The sequence below is a fragment of the Thermobia domestica genome, chromosome 5, assembly GCF_964235325.1.
Source record: "Thermobia domestica chromosome 5, izTheDome1.hap1.1, whole genome shotgun sequence".
NCBI lineage: Eukaryota > Metazoa > Arthropoda > Insecta > Zygentoma > Lepismatidae > Thermobia > Thermobia domestica.
Window position 1 is genome coordinate 27,165,983 of NC_137458.1, and position 15,885 is coordinate 27,181,867.

The 15,885-nt window shown below is 32.0% G+C and overlaps 1 protein-coding gene across 1 annotated transcript; it reads right to left on the reverse strand.

Annotated features, from left to right (window-relative positions):
* Window positions 1-277: 277 nt before the first annotated feature.
* LOC145685808 (uncharacterized) lies at window positions 278-9,269 on the reverse strand. Its single transcript, XM_081758369.1, has 4 exons — window positions 9,208-9,269; window positions 7,826-7,898; window positions 7,118-7,206; window positions 278-4,989 (listed from the first exon to the last, which is right to left on the reverse strand). The coding sequence occupies exon 4, from the start codon at window positions 4,965-4,967 to the stop codon at window positions 738-740; it is 4,230 nt and encodes a 1,409-aa protein (XP_081614495.1). The 5' UTR covers window positions 4,968-4,989; window positions 7,118-7,206; window positions 7,826-7,898; window positions 9,208-9,269; the 3' UTR covers window positions 278-737.
* Between the last annotated feature and the right edge of the window lie 6,616 nt (window positions 9,270-15,885).

Consider the following 15,885-nt stretch of genomic DNA (forward strand, 5'->3'; position numbering starts at 1 on the left):
TAATTTTATAGGATGTAGAAATTAAAGGCATGAATATAGTTAAAATTTTATTGTAAAAATAATGACAAAAAATTATATAGCAAAATAAAAAATAAAAAATTGTAAACATAATAAAATGAAAATGTAAAATATATAATAAAAATTAAAATGTACATATATAATAAAAAATTTAAAAATGAATGTATATAACAAAAATAATAATGTTGATATATAATAAAAATAAAAAAATGTAAAATATATAACAATTGATTAATATAATGATACATACAGTGTTCTAGTGATTGTTTGTACTTGATTAACTAATTTAATATTTGACAAATGGTATTTACTATATGAAAAAAAAAATCTATTTACAATATAATATATGAAAATCTATTTACAACATATGAAAAATTTATAATATATAAAAACTATTTACAATAATATACACATTGTGTCTTAAATACAATAAACATAATTTAAAATATTATTTACAATATGAAAAATATTATTTACACCTGAAGCCGTGGATCATAGGGTGTGAGGGGTCATGAAAGATTTAAAGAATTTGATAATATAGCATACCCGGGAATAACATGATAGAGTGTATAATTCTTACGTGTTTCCTTTTATTCATAGCACTATTTATATTTTACTATTTATTCATTTATTTACAGTTTGTTCAATTTTATTAACAAGATATATATATATATTTACATTACATTTATGCACTCACACATTCACACATTTGCCAACCATTAGGCACGGTACCCAAAGGGTAATGTCCTGTAGTCAGTCGTGCTGTCAGGATTTAATCGTCGTCGTTTGTTGGATACCATTTGATGGGTCTTTGTTTCAGGACGTGAAACGATGACAAATCCCCGCTTACGGGTAATCCTACCTGGGATGTTTATTGTTTTCCTTTCAATTTTTCCACGAACCAGGTTGTAAAAATGCTCAAAATTTATTTCTTCACGCGTTCTATAATCCAAAGTGATACCCCGAATTTTATACACATAATCAAATTTTCCCGTCCCAATTTCTTTTAACCTATACGCATAATTTTTTGGCCCCAGACCTATAAATTTGTCTATTTCCCACCCTTCTGGTACTTCGTCGGTTAGTTCACCCAAGTAGGGCCCTAATGTAAGCGGAGATTTCTCATCACGGCGTTGTACAAACATGATGCTATCAGTATCACAATACAACACCTTATCGCGACCTACACTTGTCATCAAGTCATACAGTTTTAACCGCGCCCATGACGTAATGAACGCCGCAAGAACAACGTTTGAAAATTTCCAGGGCTTATTCTTATTTTCCGTATTATGAAAAGTAAGAATAAGATGTTTATCTCCGACGGGTAATACGCTTTGTACCTCGTATTGCGGTGCCCATAGATAATGCAAAAATTTTTCTGGTGTGTCAACAATTACGGATTGCGACAAGTCCGTTCTTTGTCCCCATTTCCCATAAAGCGAATTGAGGAATATCTTGGAGATATACCTCAGACCAGGGTTCGATTCAATATTTTTTTCATCTAATTGTATACCTTCATGGGCATAATAATCTGCTACGTATTTTTCTTCGTCTCCTTTGGTTTGACATGATGCAGGAAAACCTGAAGCCTCCTGCTTCATTTGGAGGAAAGAATTCACGTAGTTGCGGAACAAACTACGCGAATTACGATCCTCAGAACCGAACAGTTCGAATTCCCATACTTCAATAATTTGCAGAATTTTATATCCGGCCTTTAACGCTTTATGAAGTTCTGGGGTACAATACGTGTCTGTTAAGGCACGTTCGGCGTCGCAATGCGTGCAATCATTGATACCTTCTTCCATACACGTGCGACATAAGCCAAACATAAGTCGACCGTTACACGTATATGGGAGCACCGGAAAATACAAATCTTTTGGGGGCAAAATGGTGCATTTTACTAACCCATTGATACTTCCCACATCTGGGAAGACCGGCCCCTTGTATATTTTTGGTTTACCTACGGGCATTGGTTTACGTGCCATTACCCAAGGATACAATGATGTTACATCATAATACGCAATGAACTCATCGGAAGTACATTCGTACAACGCATTGAAACACTCAGTCCGACCACCATGAAAACCGTCCTTGGGTACAAGATGATTAACAAGATCCTTACACTGAGTTTTAATAAACTCTTGCAAACTCTTGTCATTTTTCACCATGTGGTCCCAATCACATTCCCACATTTCAACGAGATTAACACCTCGTTTCTTGAGGTAATTAGCTTTTATGATGGTCTTTTCGAAGCGATCTTGTAGGGATGTACTATCCTTAGAGGCAGAATCGAGACTGACGTGGCGCAATGCTGTAAAACAACGCTTACACCCGTGGAAAAAACATCCATGAAACTCATAAACTGTATTTGTTTTACTATCATACCCATCGACTTTATATTTACCAATACGCCTTTCCAATCCATTCCCTGAATGTTCAATTTTATTACCTTTGGTACGTTCTAAATACCGTAACCAATACAAAGCTTTTAGACTTTGCCGATCACGGTGATCGAACCCATAAGGCGGAATAATTGGAATGACCTCATTTGGTAAATATAAGGACCGATAAGTTAAAATTGCCAAACTTGCAATTGTAGGGGAGGAAATAAAACACTGGATACCATTCGTTTTTTCCTCGATTAAGTTCGAAAACTTAATCACAGCCTCTGCAAGAATCTTAACGTCATTCCTACAGTATTCCATCATCTCGTATTGGAGATCATACTCCTCGCCGCTTAAAGCACGTTCTTGGTGCCAGGCGATTAATTGTCCCCGTTCTTTCGGGCTGAGACTGTCTGCATCAAAATACTCTAAAGACGGAATTTTGCCTACATAATTTTGATTTTCGGATGTGTTAAATAAATATGGGAAATATCCCTTTCGCAAATTGCCAGATAAACCTAATGCTTCAGGGAGCCGGGACAATCTGACTCCCATATACAAATATGTGTCACGGAAATAGATTTTATTTCCAAGTCTCATTTCTACAATTTTTTGGCCCGTCATTATTACATCTGGTACGAGATCATGTTTTTCTATTAAGGTTCTTGCACAGAACTGCATGTCATAGTTACTTCCATTATGTGAAAGTACTATGATCTTCTTGAACATTGACCGACTTATTAGCACGTGACTAATAAATCCGTCAATATCCTGGAAATCAAACTTACGGGATCCATTTTTATCTCCACACACAAAACAGGGATCATCCAACTTTGTGTCTTTGCATTTATGGCAAATATTAATACAATTTACAAAATTCACGCAATGTTCTCGTTCTCCTCGTTCATTTTTGGGTAATAACATCGTCTCCACGTCAAACACAATGTACAAGAAGGTATCGACATGCTCAACTTTGGCAGCCTGAACAAAACAAATATGGTCACTATCCACATGCATGTAGCATGCTTTGCAGAAATGTTCACCACATTTGTGTTCAGACTTCCTGTTTCGCATATCGAACATATCACCACAATCGGGACAAACTTTCTTTAATTCACACATTGTCTTACCGCGCGCGATTACGTTTTTATGATTGGCAAAACATTCATGCGAAGGAAACAGTCGTAAACAATCATTACACTCGCGTTTAATATCGTCACCACAAGGCTCATGATATTTTTCACACGCAGGACACTTATATGCACACTTGTGATATTGTACATTATTATATCCTTGTAGACAATAGTGACAATAATTGTACTTGTCCAAAAGTGTAGTAATATTGGTAATCAGCTCATAATGTCCTTTTGTGTACAATATTAAGATTTGTTTGTTTGCATGAATTCCCGGATATATTATATTATACTCCCGAGTCATTTTGTTCTTCTCATAAATAACAATTTGATATTCGGGGGTTAGTTTGTTTTGGAATTTTTTCGCATCAGTAATAGTGCACCCATTTTGATGCTCAATGGTAACACCAGCATCATCGCACAAATCCTTAGCCTGCTTCAACAATCGCTCAGGATTGTTTTTTAATTTATACAGTTGTTCATATTTTTGATCGGCCCTAGCCTTCCCGAGGATAATAGACTTAGGAAGACAATAGACATTTCTTTCCATAGGGATGGTACACTTTTCCAAAAGAGTTGCATAATCCTCATATTTGGCCGATCCACGGGTTCGACCCCTTCCCTTGCGTGGATTAGCAATGTGGATCTTAAAATCCACCTTATTCCCAAAAAGAAAATGTTCATTACTATTTAAAACATTTTCAACTGTATGAAACAATATATTGGGGTTCAATTCCTTTTTAGGACGCCATGTCATGTACACTGGTTTGTTTAATTTTGACGCAGAACTTTCAATAGTAATACCAATGTACATATCATCATCGACGTCATTTAGCGTATGCTCTTGTACAAATTCAAATAATGAGCGAATATATGTTTGCGGGTCTTCGATTCCAATAGTGCGCATACGCTCAATGGTAACTTCCTTTCCACGCAGTCCAAAGTAAGGATAGTGCTTAGTTCTACTATTAACAATGCGAAAATAATCCCGTTTGCCTGCACCATACAATGTAGGTTCTAATGTAGAACATGTACTATGTTCTGGCGCAGAACTCGTACTAGCTCCCGGAAGAACACCCAATAACTCGTCGGAATCATCAGCAGTTAAGCCCGTAGTCTTCCCTGCAGACACAAATTCTCTAAATTTTTCACGCGCTGCTTCCAGCATATTGTCTTGACGAAAGAAGCCCACACGATACAAATCAATAATATCCTTCGCGGACTTGCAACTCTTCAATACAATAGCCGGTACACAGCCAAAATGCACAAATACCGCTTGCAATAACTTTACATATGATAAAGTGTTTACCCTCACACCCGTACCATGGCATTGCGTCAACACTTCCCACGTAAAAAACACTTCTTCGGCATTATTATAGCCCCGAGCTTCCTGGGCCGCCAACATGGTGGAAATAACATTGTGCGCTTCCATTTTTTTTTTCAGTCTTCAAGCACTGTTTAAATAAAATAAGTAGTTTTAGTTTTCGTTAGAACTTTTTAAATATTCTTACACAATTTTGCACTAATGATATAATTAAAAGTTTTCGTGCTTCAAATCAGTTACTTAATTTTTCAACTTACTGAACACACTGTTTAACTTTATCGACAAGTCCGTTAGTACTTTCTGCCAGCAACAATTCGCAATGTCCCGTAATCAACTAATGATCACAACACGGAAACTACAATCAGGGATGTCTTCGCTTTTTAAAAAATTCTTCACTACTAACTGCCCGTGCAATTTTACTTGTCTTATATACACGAAAATATTGTAAATTCCACACGAAGTTTTCCGAACATTAACGAAATTTTTCGAAGATTGCCAAAAAATACCAATCCTATATTAACACTGTTTATTGAAAATATAATTAAATGTTTATCGACAGATCCTGATAACTATAACTCCGTAAGTTTTTTCAGTTTACGAAACTGGCAAATCCACTCAAAGTTTCCAAAAACACTAAATGACAAAATCCTGTAATATTTATCTAACTGTTTTGCAATTGCAGCACACAACGTACAAACAGGAACGTCTTCACTGCAGCAGTCCTTCTTCTTCTATAGTGAACCGCCGCGGCTTGCTGAGCCGTATTTATACTTTCGGAAATGTAATCTCGTACCCAAATGCATTTAGTTTGTAATCTCGTACCCAAATACACTTACTTTAAAGTCTCGTACCCAAATATTTTAGTTTGTAATCTCGTGCCCAGACTGATTAATCATGTATTAACGAAAATATTTTCTAAAGTAATAATGTTATTTTACAAACATGTATTATTTAAAGTTATGTGACGTTCTCGAAGTTTCCCGAACTTAACCGAATGTTTCCGAATATTTAATTTTACGGGCAATAATATTTTAATAGTTGAAAAGTGAACATATCTGATGTGAACATTCCAAAGAATAAAAAATCATTTCAAAATAACATTTGCAATAAAAAAAATCCAAGTAATAATAAACAGAAACACAAATTAATAAAAATAACCTAGTAAACAAACATATCAAAGAAGAAACAATTTAGCAAAAAAATCAAATAAGAAACAAGGTTAGCAAAAGGTTTAGAATAGTTTATGACCCAAAGCATCAGAACTTTATCAGACAAACAATATAGCAGAGATTTAAAGAATATACTGAATTAATCCACATAGGTTAGCAAATCCATATTTAATTAAGCCAATTATTATTAAACATACGATAGCATAGAAATAGCAGATTTTAAAGATAATGCAGTTCTATTCAAAATAGCATTCAAATAGTTAATTGTTACAAATTATAGTTAAGAAAAATTACGTATGGTTAGAATGAAAGTTCGATTACTTACAAATCATAGTTAAACACCAATCAACAGAGAAAATTTATTAAATAGGATTAGCAAAATTAAAATAATTAAATCATATTAGGAAAAGCATCATTATTTAAAAGATCAATTACTAAATTTAAAATACGTATAGTTAGAGAAAGCATATTAAATTAACAAACAAAATAAGAACAAATAAAATAATTAATATGATAACTGTTCTACAGTATTCAATGAAATGCATCAACAAAGAAAACTAATATATTTAATAAATATTTTGTGACTATTCAATTTGTAAATTTTGATTTATTGTAACTATTTTTATAATGCACTACTAATGAAAGTTCAGTTAATTTTGTTTTTATAAGTTAATCAAAACGTTAATGTTTATTTTAAATGACATTAAATTTTGCAATGGAATTCTTTATATGTTTACATGAAACTTTTTTGATTGCAAAATACATTTTTTCATATATTCGTTTCATCATATGAAACTCTTTGACTGTAAAATAAAAAATGTAAAAAAGTAATTAAAATTTAAATGAGTTGCAAACGAAAATATAATTTTACATGGTCTTAAATATTCATTAAGTTTATGTACTTAAACACATGTAAAGTTAGTTTACTCAAAATTATTTGTCAATATGTTTTTAATTATATACTCTTTATATTATAGTTTCATTAGATTAAAATATTGTTTTTATTAGTTCATTTATGTAAGTAACAAATATTTTTATTTTTATTAACAAGTTTTACAGGTTAAAAAAAAAATGTATATGAACACTTACCGCCGCTGGGAAAACAAGAAATCCTTATCTAAATGTTCTTAGATGTCAAGAAGTGATAAATTCACAGTTGAGGATGAAACACTTGAATGCTGTAATAATAAAGAAAGACAATATTACTTTTACATGAAACATAAAAATTTGAAAATGTATATTACTAAACTGTAGAATTTGATTTGCAAAAATTTAACTATGTTGCATGCTACAAAAAATTTTAAGTGGTGTTAACAAAAATGCATGCTAAAAAATTTTTAAGTGGTGTTAACAAAAAATGTATCAGTTGTTAACAAAAAAAAATGTATGTTGTAAATGGAAACATGTTATAAACTTTATGTTGTGCAAACAAATGCAGGTTCTCAAAAAATAAGTGATGCAAAATAATTCTTTCAAAAGTAATCTGCATGTTACAAAATAATGCACGCTATGACAAATGAAATGATGCAAAATAATTCTTTCAAAAGTAATCTGCATGCTACACAAGCTCAAAGCAGCTACGCTGTGATTATTTTATTCGTTCGTGTTATTTAAAATAACACTCGTTTTTAAAATTAGAAAGTCGTAAGAGCAGCTACGCTGCGATTACTTATTCTCTCGTTTGTTACACAAACTCGTTTTTAAAATATTTTATTGGTTCGTATGCCAAAGCATACTCCTAAAAGCAGCTACGCTGTGAACTTACAAAGTATTATGTAAGTTATCAATGATACTTACTTTACTTCTGTGAACTTTGATACTTTGGAATTCTTAATTCCGCTGCCACTTTTATTCCAATTAACTGCCTGCCCTGAAACAATGAAACATTACTAAGCAACACTTGTAATTTATTTTCCTAATCATTTTTATGATTCACTTCTTATTTTTTATTGGATCGTATCTTATTTTTATTATTTCGCTTCTTTTTTTATTGGTTCGTATCTTTTTTATTATTTCGCTTGCTAAGCAAGCTCAGAACACTTACAGTGTGAACTTACAAAAATTTCTTATAGAAAGTCGTAATTTTAATAATGGATCGCTTCCATAAGAAGCTCCTTATTCATTTAACCTCTCGTAATAAATTACTCGAACACTTACAGTGTGATTATTTTATTCGTTCGTGTTATTTTATTTTATTGGTTCATTTGCGTAGCAAATTCAACTTTTTTTTTATTGGTTCGATTTCTATGAAATCTCAGAACACTTGTAGTGTGAACCTACAAATAATTTCAAAAATACTAAAAATTGAGAACTTGTAAATTACTCGGAACAACTATACTATGAATATTAGAATGATTAATCAAACTAACTCAACATAACTTAAGCTAATCATTTTTATATATTTGACTATTTCTATTTGGTCTTTCAATGTTGCTTTTTTTATATGTTTGACTATTTCTATTCGGTCTTTCAATGTTCTTTCTTATATGTTTGACTATTTCTACTTGTTCTTTAAATGTTCCTTTCTTATATATTTGACTATTTCTACTTGGTCTTTCAATGTTTCTTTTTTTATATACTTAACTATTTCTACTTGGTCTTTTAATGTTTCTTTCTTAACTTTGACGGATCATTTTCTGTGAAAACTTCTTATTAATTTAACCCCTCGTAATAAATTACTCGAACACTTACAGTGTGATTATTTTATTCGTTCATTTGCGACACAATTTTCTGGTATACTAGAGCAGCTACGCTGCGAAACTGTAAATAAATCGTATGCCAGAGCATACTCGCTAGAGCAGCTACGCTGCAAAACTGTAAAATATTCATTCTCTCCTAATAAATTAGTCGAACACTTCGTGTGAACTTGTAAATAATTCGTTTGCTAAGCAAACTCAGAACACTTACAGTGTAATTATTTTATTCGTTCGTGTTATTTTATTTTATTGGTTCATTTGCTTAGCAAATTCAACTTTTTTTTATTGGTTCGATTTCTATGAAATCTCAGAACACTTGTAGTGTGAACCTACAAATAATTTCGAAAATACTAAGCTCGTTTTTAAAATTAGAAAGTCGTAAGAGCAGCTATGCTGCGAACGTACAAATGATTCGTATTATTTTCAATAATATTCTTGCAGAAACATAATTGGTCTATTTAAGTACAAAGGAATAAAAAATACCTTTGGTAGCAGAAAATATCTTGCTCCTCTGGTACTTTTGGTTGGTACTTCTCGATACTTTTTAGTACTACACCAGTAATAAGGGTAACCTAAAATATAACATGTGTTAGAACATATAGTAAATATATAGTATTAAACCTTATACCTAACTATATATCTATATTTACATTAGAGATATAACCATATCTATATCTATCTATAACTATATATTTATATCTAACTATATCTATATCTATAACTATATCTATTTATCTATAACTATATATTTATATCTATATCTATATATATATATATATATCTATATCTATCTATAACTATCTATAACTATATCTATAATTATATCTATATATAACTATAACTATATATATTTATATATATCTATTTATCTATAACTATATCTATAACTATATCTATATCTATCTATATCTATCTATAACTATATCTATCTATCGATATATATTTACATTAGAGATATATCTATATCTATCTTATATGTTAGTATACTATATGGTATGCCTAATATAAGATATAAGAACATGATATTGAGTGTATCTAAAGATATATATTTCTGAAATATGTATAAATCATTTGGTTCTGTTAGAATTAAATTTTCAAATATCAGTACTATAAGATACTAGGAAGGTATACAGGTGATGTCAATGGAGTTTTGATAAGTTACGAGAAACTTAAAGGAAACATTTATTAAAAAACGTCTACGAAAACAGAGTACAAAAAACAATACAAAGAAAAAACAAAGGCAAGCATAAGAAGAAAACATGCATAAAGACAAAACAGCAAATTTGGATTATACACAAACAGAAAGCTTCTACTATATACAGAAAGATAAAAGACATATGATAGCTAATGTCAAATAGTTTGGGTTAGGTTAAAGAAGTTATAATAGAATAACAGACAATCATCTTGAAAAAATACAAGTAGTAGTGCTAATAATAATAGTAAATAGCAGTAGAAGCCAAGCAAGAAAAAAAACTAAACACAATAGAATAGTACTCAAGCAAGTTAAGAAATTCTTCTAGTAGTGCTAGCACCAAATAACAAAAGAAACCAAGTAAGGAAAATACTAAACACAATAGAATAGCAAACAGCCATTTTAAAAAATATATAATGCTAGCATAATAAGGAACCCATACACCAGTCTTAAAATCATCTACAAAAAGGAGCACAATTGGAAATTCTAAAAGACATCTAATAATAGAATTGGTAACAGACATATAATAGCAAACAGGGAGGCAAAAAAAAAACTTTCAAATAGCTTAAGCTTAGTTCAAGATAGGAACATAAACTTGAGCATGCAATACTTAAAAGCACTATACTGGTTTAGCATTATTTAAGAAGTAGCGAACTAATTAGTTAGCAAGTAAAAGCAGGACATGAGCTTAAGTTTAGGAAACATTTAAAGCTTAGTTGTTGTTCTGTATGGTTGTGAATCATGGTCACTTACTCTGAGGGAAGAACATAAACTAAAAAGTATTTGAAAACAAGATCCTAAGACGAATATTCAGTCCTCGGAAATGGAAAATGGGGGAACTACATAATTTATATGGTTTACCCTGCATTGTTAGGATCGTCAAGTCTAGGAGGGCAAATCATGTAGCTGAAATGGAAGAACGCTTTCAAACTCTTGACTGCAAGACCAGTCGGTAAAACAACCATTAGGAAGACCTAGGCGCAAATGGGAGGAGAATATTAAGATGGATCTCCCAGAGATTGGAATACAAAGTAAAAAAATGATGCAAGAATAGAAGTCAGTGGAGAACTTCTGTGAACCTTCGGGTTCCATAGACCATAGAGTTAGTTAAAACTTAGCTGCGGACAAGATCTTAAAAGTTTAAAATAATTCAAAACAAATTATTCAGATCATGACCGTATTGGTCTTTATTGTAAGTCATTGGCAATTGACGATTGAGGCAAAGCACAAATACAATAAATTAAATTTAGTTCAGTACAATAACGGCAGGAATAAAAGTAGCGGCAGCAAAGTAAAAGAGGAAATCATGTAGTACAACAACAAAAAGAAAATATTTAGCGATTCATACCATAGAGTCAATGATGGACAAATATATTACATAACAAGTAAAGGTGAGTGGGCAGAATCAAGAATATGTTAGCTAAAGCATAGTAGGGAAAACCAAAGAAAGAGCGGATGAGGATGTAATTTATGTAAAATTGGAAGCCCATCAAAGTTAGGGTAGCACACAATAAATTGGAATAGCTTAGGTTACATAAAAAGGAGTCAGACTCAAGCAAGAGAAGATACTAATCTGTAAGAGATGGCTTGTTAAAGGAACTTTACTTAATTTACCTACTTCATCATATTATTCTATAAAAAAAAGAGATAGACATACCTAAAAAAGAGAAATATTCAATAGAGATAAACCAAGGAAAGAAACGGGGAATTTAGAAGCTGATCAAGGAAAGAGTAAAATAGAAATAGGTACAAATAGAACAAAAGGTGAAATAGAAATCTAATAGCATTCTGCATAGAACAAATAGGTAAAAATAGAGATACAACACAAAGAAAAGAAACTTTGATTAAAAAAAGGGCATACATGCAAAGAAAGAAAAAAGAGACAGACATGCAAAGTTTACATGGTAGTAGAAGAAAGAAGGTTAGATTACAAATGGAACAAAAAATAGCAGCAAAACAACAAGTAGTAGCCGATACTCATTAGTTCACATGCAAGCCATAGTAGTAGTGGTAATACTAATAGTAGTAGTAGCGGAAGTAGCGATAATAGTAGTAGTAGTAGTAGTAGTAGCAGCGGTAGTACTAATAGAGTATTAGTAGCAGTAGTAATTGTGGCAGTGGTAATACTAGTAGTAGTAGTAGTAGTAGTGGTAGAATACTAATAGCAGTAGTGATGGCAATACTAGTAGTCGATAGTATTAGTAGTGGTGGTAGTACTAATAGTAGTAGTAGTGGTAGTAGCAGTGGTAGTGCTGGTAGGATACTAATAGCAATAGTGATGGTAATACTAGTAGTAGGGATAGTAGTAGTAGTAGTAGAAATGATAGTACTGATAGAATACTAGTGGCACTAGCGGCGGGGACAGTGGTAATACTAGTAGCGATAGCAGTAGTACTAATAGTAGTAGTAATAGTAGTAGTGGGAGTAGCAATAGTTGTAGTAATAATAGGAGTTCATGCAGCTTCAACGATCATGTGTTTTTACATATATAAAGTATCTGTAATTCAGAACTTAGTTACTTAAGAACCCAAGGTAAATACAAATGTAGCGGACTCAACTAATACAAATTTACTTTAAATCAGATACTTTCTGTTACATATACATTAAGTTTCCATATACGTGGACTCTCATTGGGTAAGCACTTATCTAATGTAGGGGTCCAGGGTAAGCATTCTACTTTGAACTAAATTAGTCACTATAAGAAAAAAGGGATGCCTAAATTTAATCATTATTATTATTGTTAGCATGAAAATGAGTCTTTACAATGTATCAGCTATATTTTCTAACAATATCAATAACTTGGCCCTATCTGCAAATATAAGTTGGACAAATAATGAACCTGTTTTTCTTAGTTTCACATGTCTCAGTGTCTTGAACAATAGTATTCACATTGAATTGAAACAAGTGTTTCTGCTTCTATTATTCATATTGACTACTCCTCATACTTTCACGAATATTAACAGCGTACAGTTCTTTCGCCTCTGATTATATTGAAATCTTCTAATTAAATGCGTATCCTACTTATAGTTAAAATTGCGTTCATTTAACTCAAATGTATACTATACTCAATAGTAAAATTGTGGGGGCAGTGCTATGAATTCTTGGCTCCCTGTAGCGTTCTCATGACAAAAAACAAGTGTTTTGTATAAATCGTAGTGAACAATCATCGTAATCGTGGGTTTCCTGCCACTTTTTTATATACTTTTTCAACAACTTTCTTTGTAAAGCAAATCAATATAAAAATCATTTCTCATAAGGGACCGCAATAGTTCAGTAAGCCAGTGGGTGTAGCCGAACGGTCTGAGGCGTTAGGCTGATAATTGTGAGATAAAGCCAATTGGGGTTCGTGTCCCTCTGTAGTAGCAAGGGTGGAATTTTAACTGTCCTCAATGTTTCTGTGTTCGTGTCCCTGCCGTGTCTAATGGTCCTGAAAAGTGGTTAAAGTAGGAAATAAGTCAGGAAGTTTAAAAGGTGGTAGAGCATTCACCTACGGTGTTTGGGGTACCGGGTTCAATACCAGCTTCCACCAAATATTTCAACATTTTCATGACAAACATTGTTTGGATTTATTTTTTAATAAATTGTGGTGGACAACATCGTGTCCATGTTTTTTTTTTTTCGGGGGTTCTCCCGTTTCCTCCCACTTCCTATATACTTTTAAGAGCTTATTTTAGCTCCCATATTTAGTTCAAACACCTTATTTTTAACAACGAGTTTGCACAGCAAACGATTTATTTTGCAAGTTCGCAATTTTTAAAATATTTTCGAAACAAGTTTCTCTTTATGAGATTTCATAGAAATCGATCCGTAAAATAAGTTGCTCCGACTAATTTATTAGGAGAATATCTTTTATTCTCTCACATATTGTTCGACAAATAAAATAATCACCGTCTCCTTTAGCCTAACCGGCATAACCGTGGGACTCAAAGATTTCATTTCATTTTCTCATAATCACCATAAACTGAAAGATACTAAATCTTTAACAAATACATACAAAATTTCCCTCTGTTCCCCCAGTCTTAGTGTCCATGTCCGGTCATAACAATTTTAAATCTTATATAAATTGTGGTGGGACCCCACCCCCCGCCTTTGGCTTACATTTAAAAGAAAATTGGTGAGTATTTTTCGAAACTCATAATTGTGGGACGCTAAACTAAAATATGTCACCTTATTATAATAGTAAATTTCAAAGAATAAGTTGAGATATGGTAATATCCCTGGCTGTATGCAACCCAGCGGTACATAAGTGCTTATCTAGACTACATAACATTTCAGGCACTTTTCTATTAAATATGTTTGGTATTGTTCCCTAAAGTATATGTATTTCTTCCCTGTATAGTTAAACCCGCTGTACGCTAAGCATTTTAAATGTCAAAATATACAAGTCTAGGCATGTCCTCAAATAAGTCATTATCCAAGGAAGTCTAGAAAATCTAAATCTCGATTCCAATTCTATATGAGTATTGTCCTGAACATCCCACTAATCAACCTTACAAGTATTGAGGGGTGCTATAACATTTTTCGCCGGCATCAAATATTTTAAGGAAGCTAAAGACTCTATTTGTTAATTGTCATTTAAAATTTTGTCCATCTAAACATTTTCTCATTTGTATTATCAAACGGAAATAGATATAAAACAAATCGGGTACGGTAATATTCAAATATTACTGTAAACAAGGCTGTGAAAAAACACAATTTATGTATACTGTTCAACTTATTTTACATAAATACGAAACTAATAGCTAATTTGATGATTCTGATATAAAATTATGTTTCCAATAATATTAAAACTCAATCAGGTACAAATCAAATTTAGTTTCGGGTAATACTAGTTTCAATAAAGTCAAATAATACGTTACAAGCAAAATTCAAAAGTACTATAGCTCGTTGTATCTAAAATTGTGTCTACGGACCCTGTAATCATCATTATTTCTTAATAAAATGTAATCTACAAACTAAAATACAATGTAATTAATCTAAATATCAAATCAGTACAACTACTCCTTTTATATAGTCTTAGTATTAATCAATTTGTCCTCATACCAAAATATTTCCTATATTTCTTTAATTGTGGGGAAATCAGTGATAGAGTGCTTACTTCAAAGCCAAGTTAGGGCATTATAACAATGTCCATAGATTTTTCGAGGTTCTATCTATTTTAATGGATCAAAATAATCACCATTTCCCTCATAACTTAGCAACTATAATTGTAAAAAGTCGGGATTATTCCTCAGATCATTATAACTGCAAGTTTTTCCTCAAGTGACTTAAAACAATATAATGCAGTAAACAAAGTGAGAGAATTCTTTAAATTTGTTCTCCAAAACTTTAAAAAAAAAAAAAAACAAACAAACGTGTGTGCCGTCCGTTTTTAAAATTACTAACAGCCTTTAGAATCTCAAACCAAACAAAGCGGTACTAGTAATTCAATAATATATGCCTCATATAATTACACCGTTGGAGGTTCATGTCTCAAATGCCATAACTTTTAAACTTATGTTTCGCCACCCATTAAAAAAAAAGCAATAACTTAGTTCATACAGTCTATCCAATGTCGTTAAGTGTCAATATTAACTGTATTACGCTATTACATCAGTTATGAATCTATTCGCTTTGCTTCACTCTATGACATCCAATAAATTAAAAACTGTTATTTCGCTCTACGCGATTTCTACTTTCATTTAAGCTCCTCCCCATAAATTTAATTTTATATGCGTCCAAAAGAAATAACATCTATAAAGTATTAAGGTTTTCTCGGAGTATCATATACGGCTTTAGCACGGTGGAGATTCCTCATGTTACTTCCTGTGATTCAGGAATATAATAATAAAATATAGGTCCATGTCTCCTATACCCTAGCTGTTAAAAGTAATAATAAAGCTTGTTCCTTACTAATCAATTAACATACACGTCCTAGTTGTGGGAAACCCCCCAATGGGGAAGCAACGCTAAGCTATGTCTCATATACC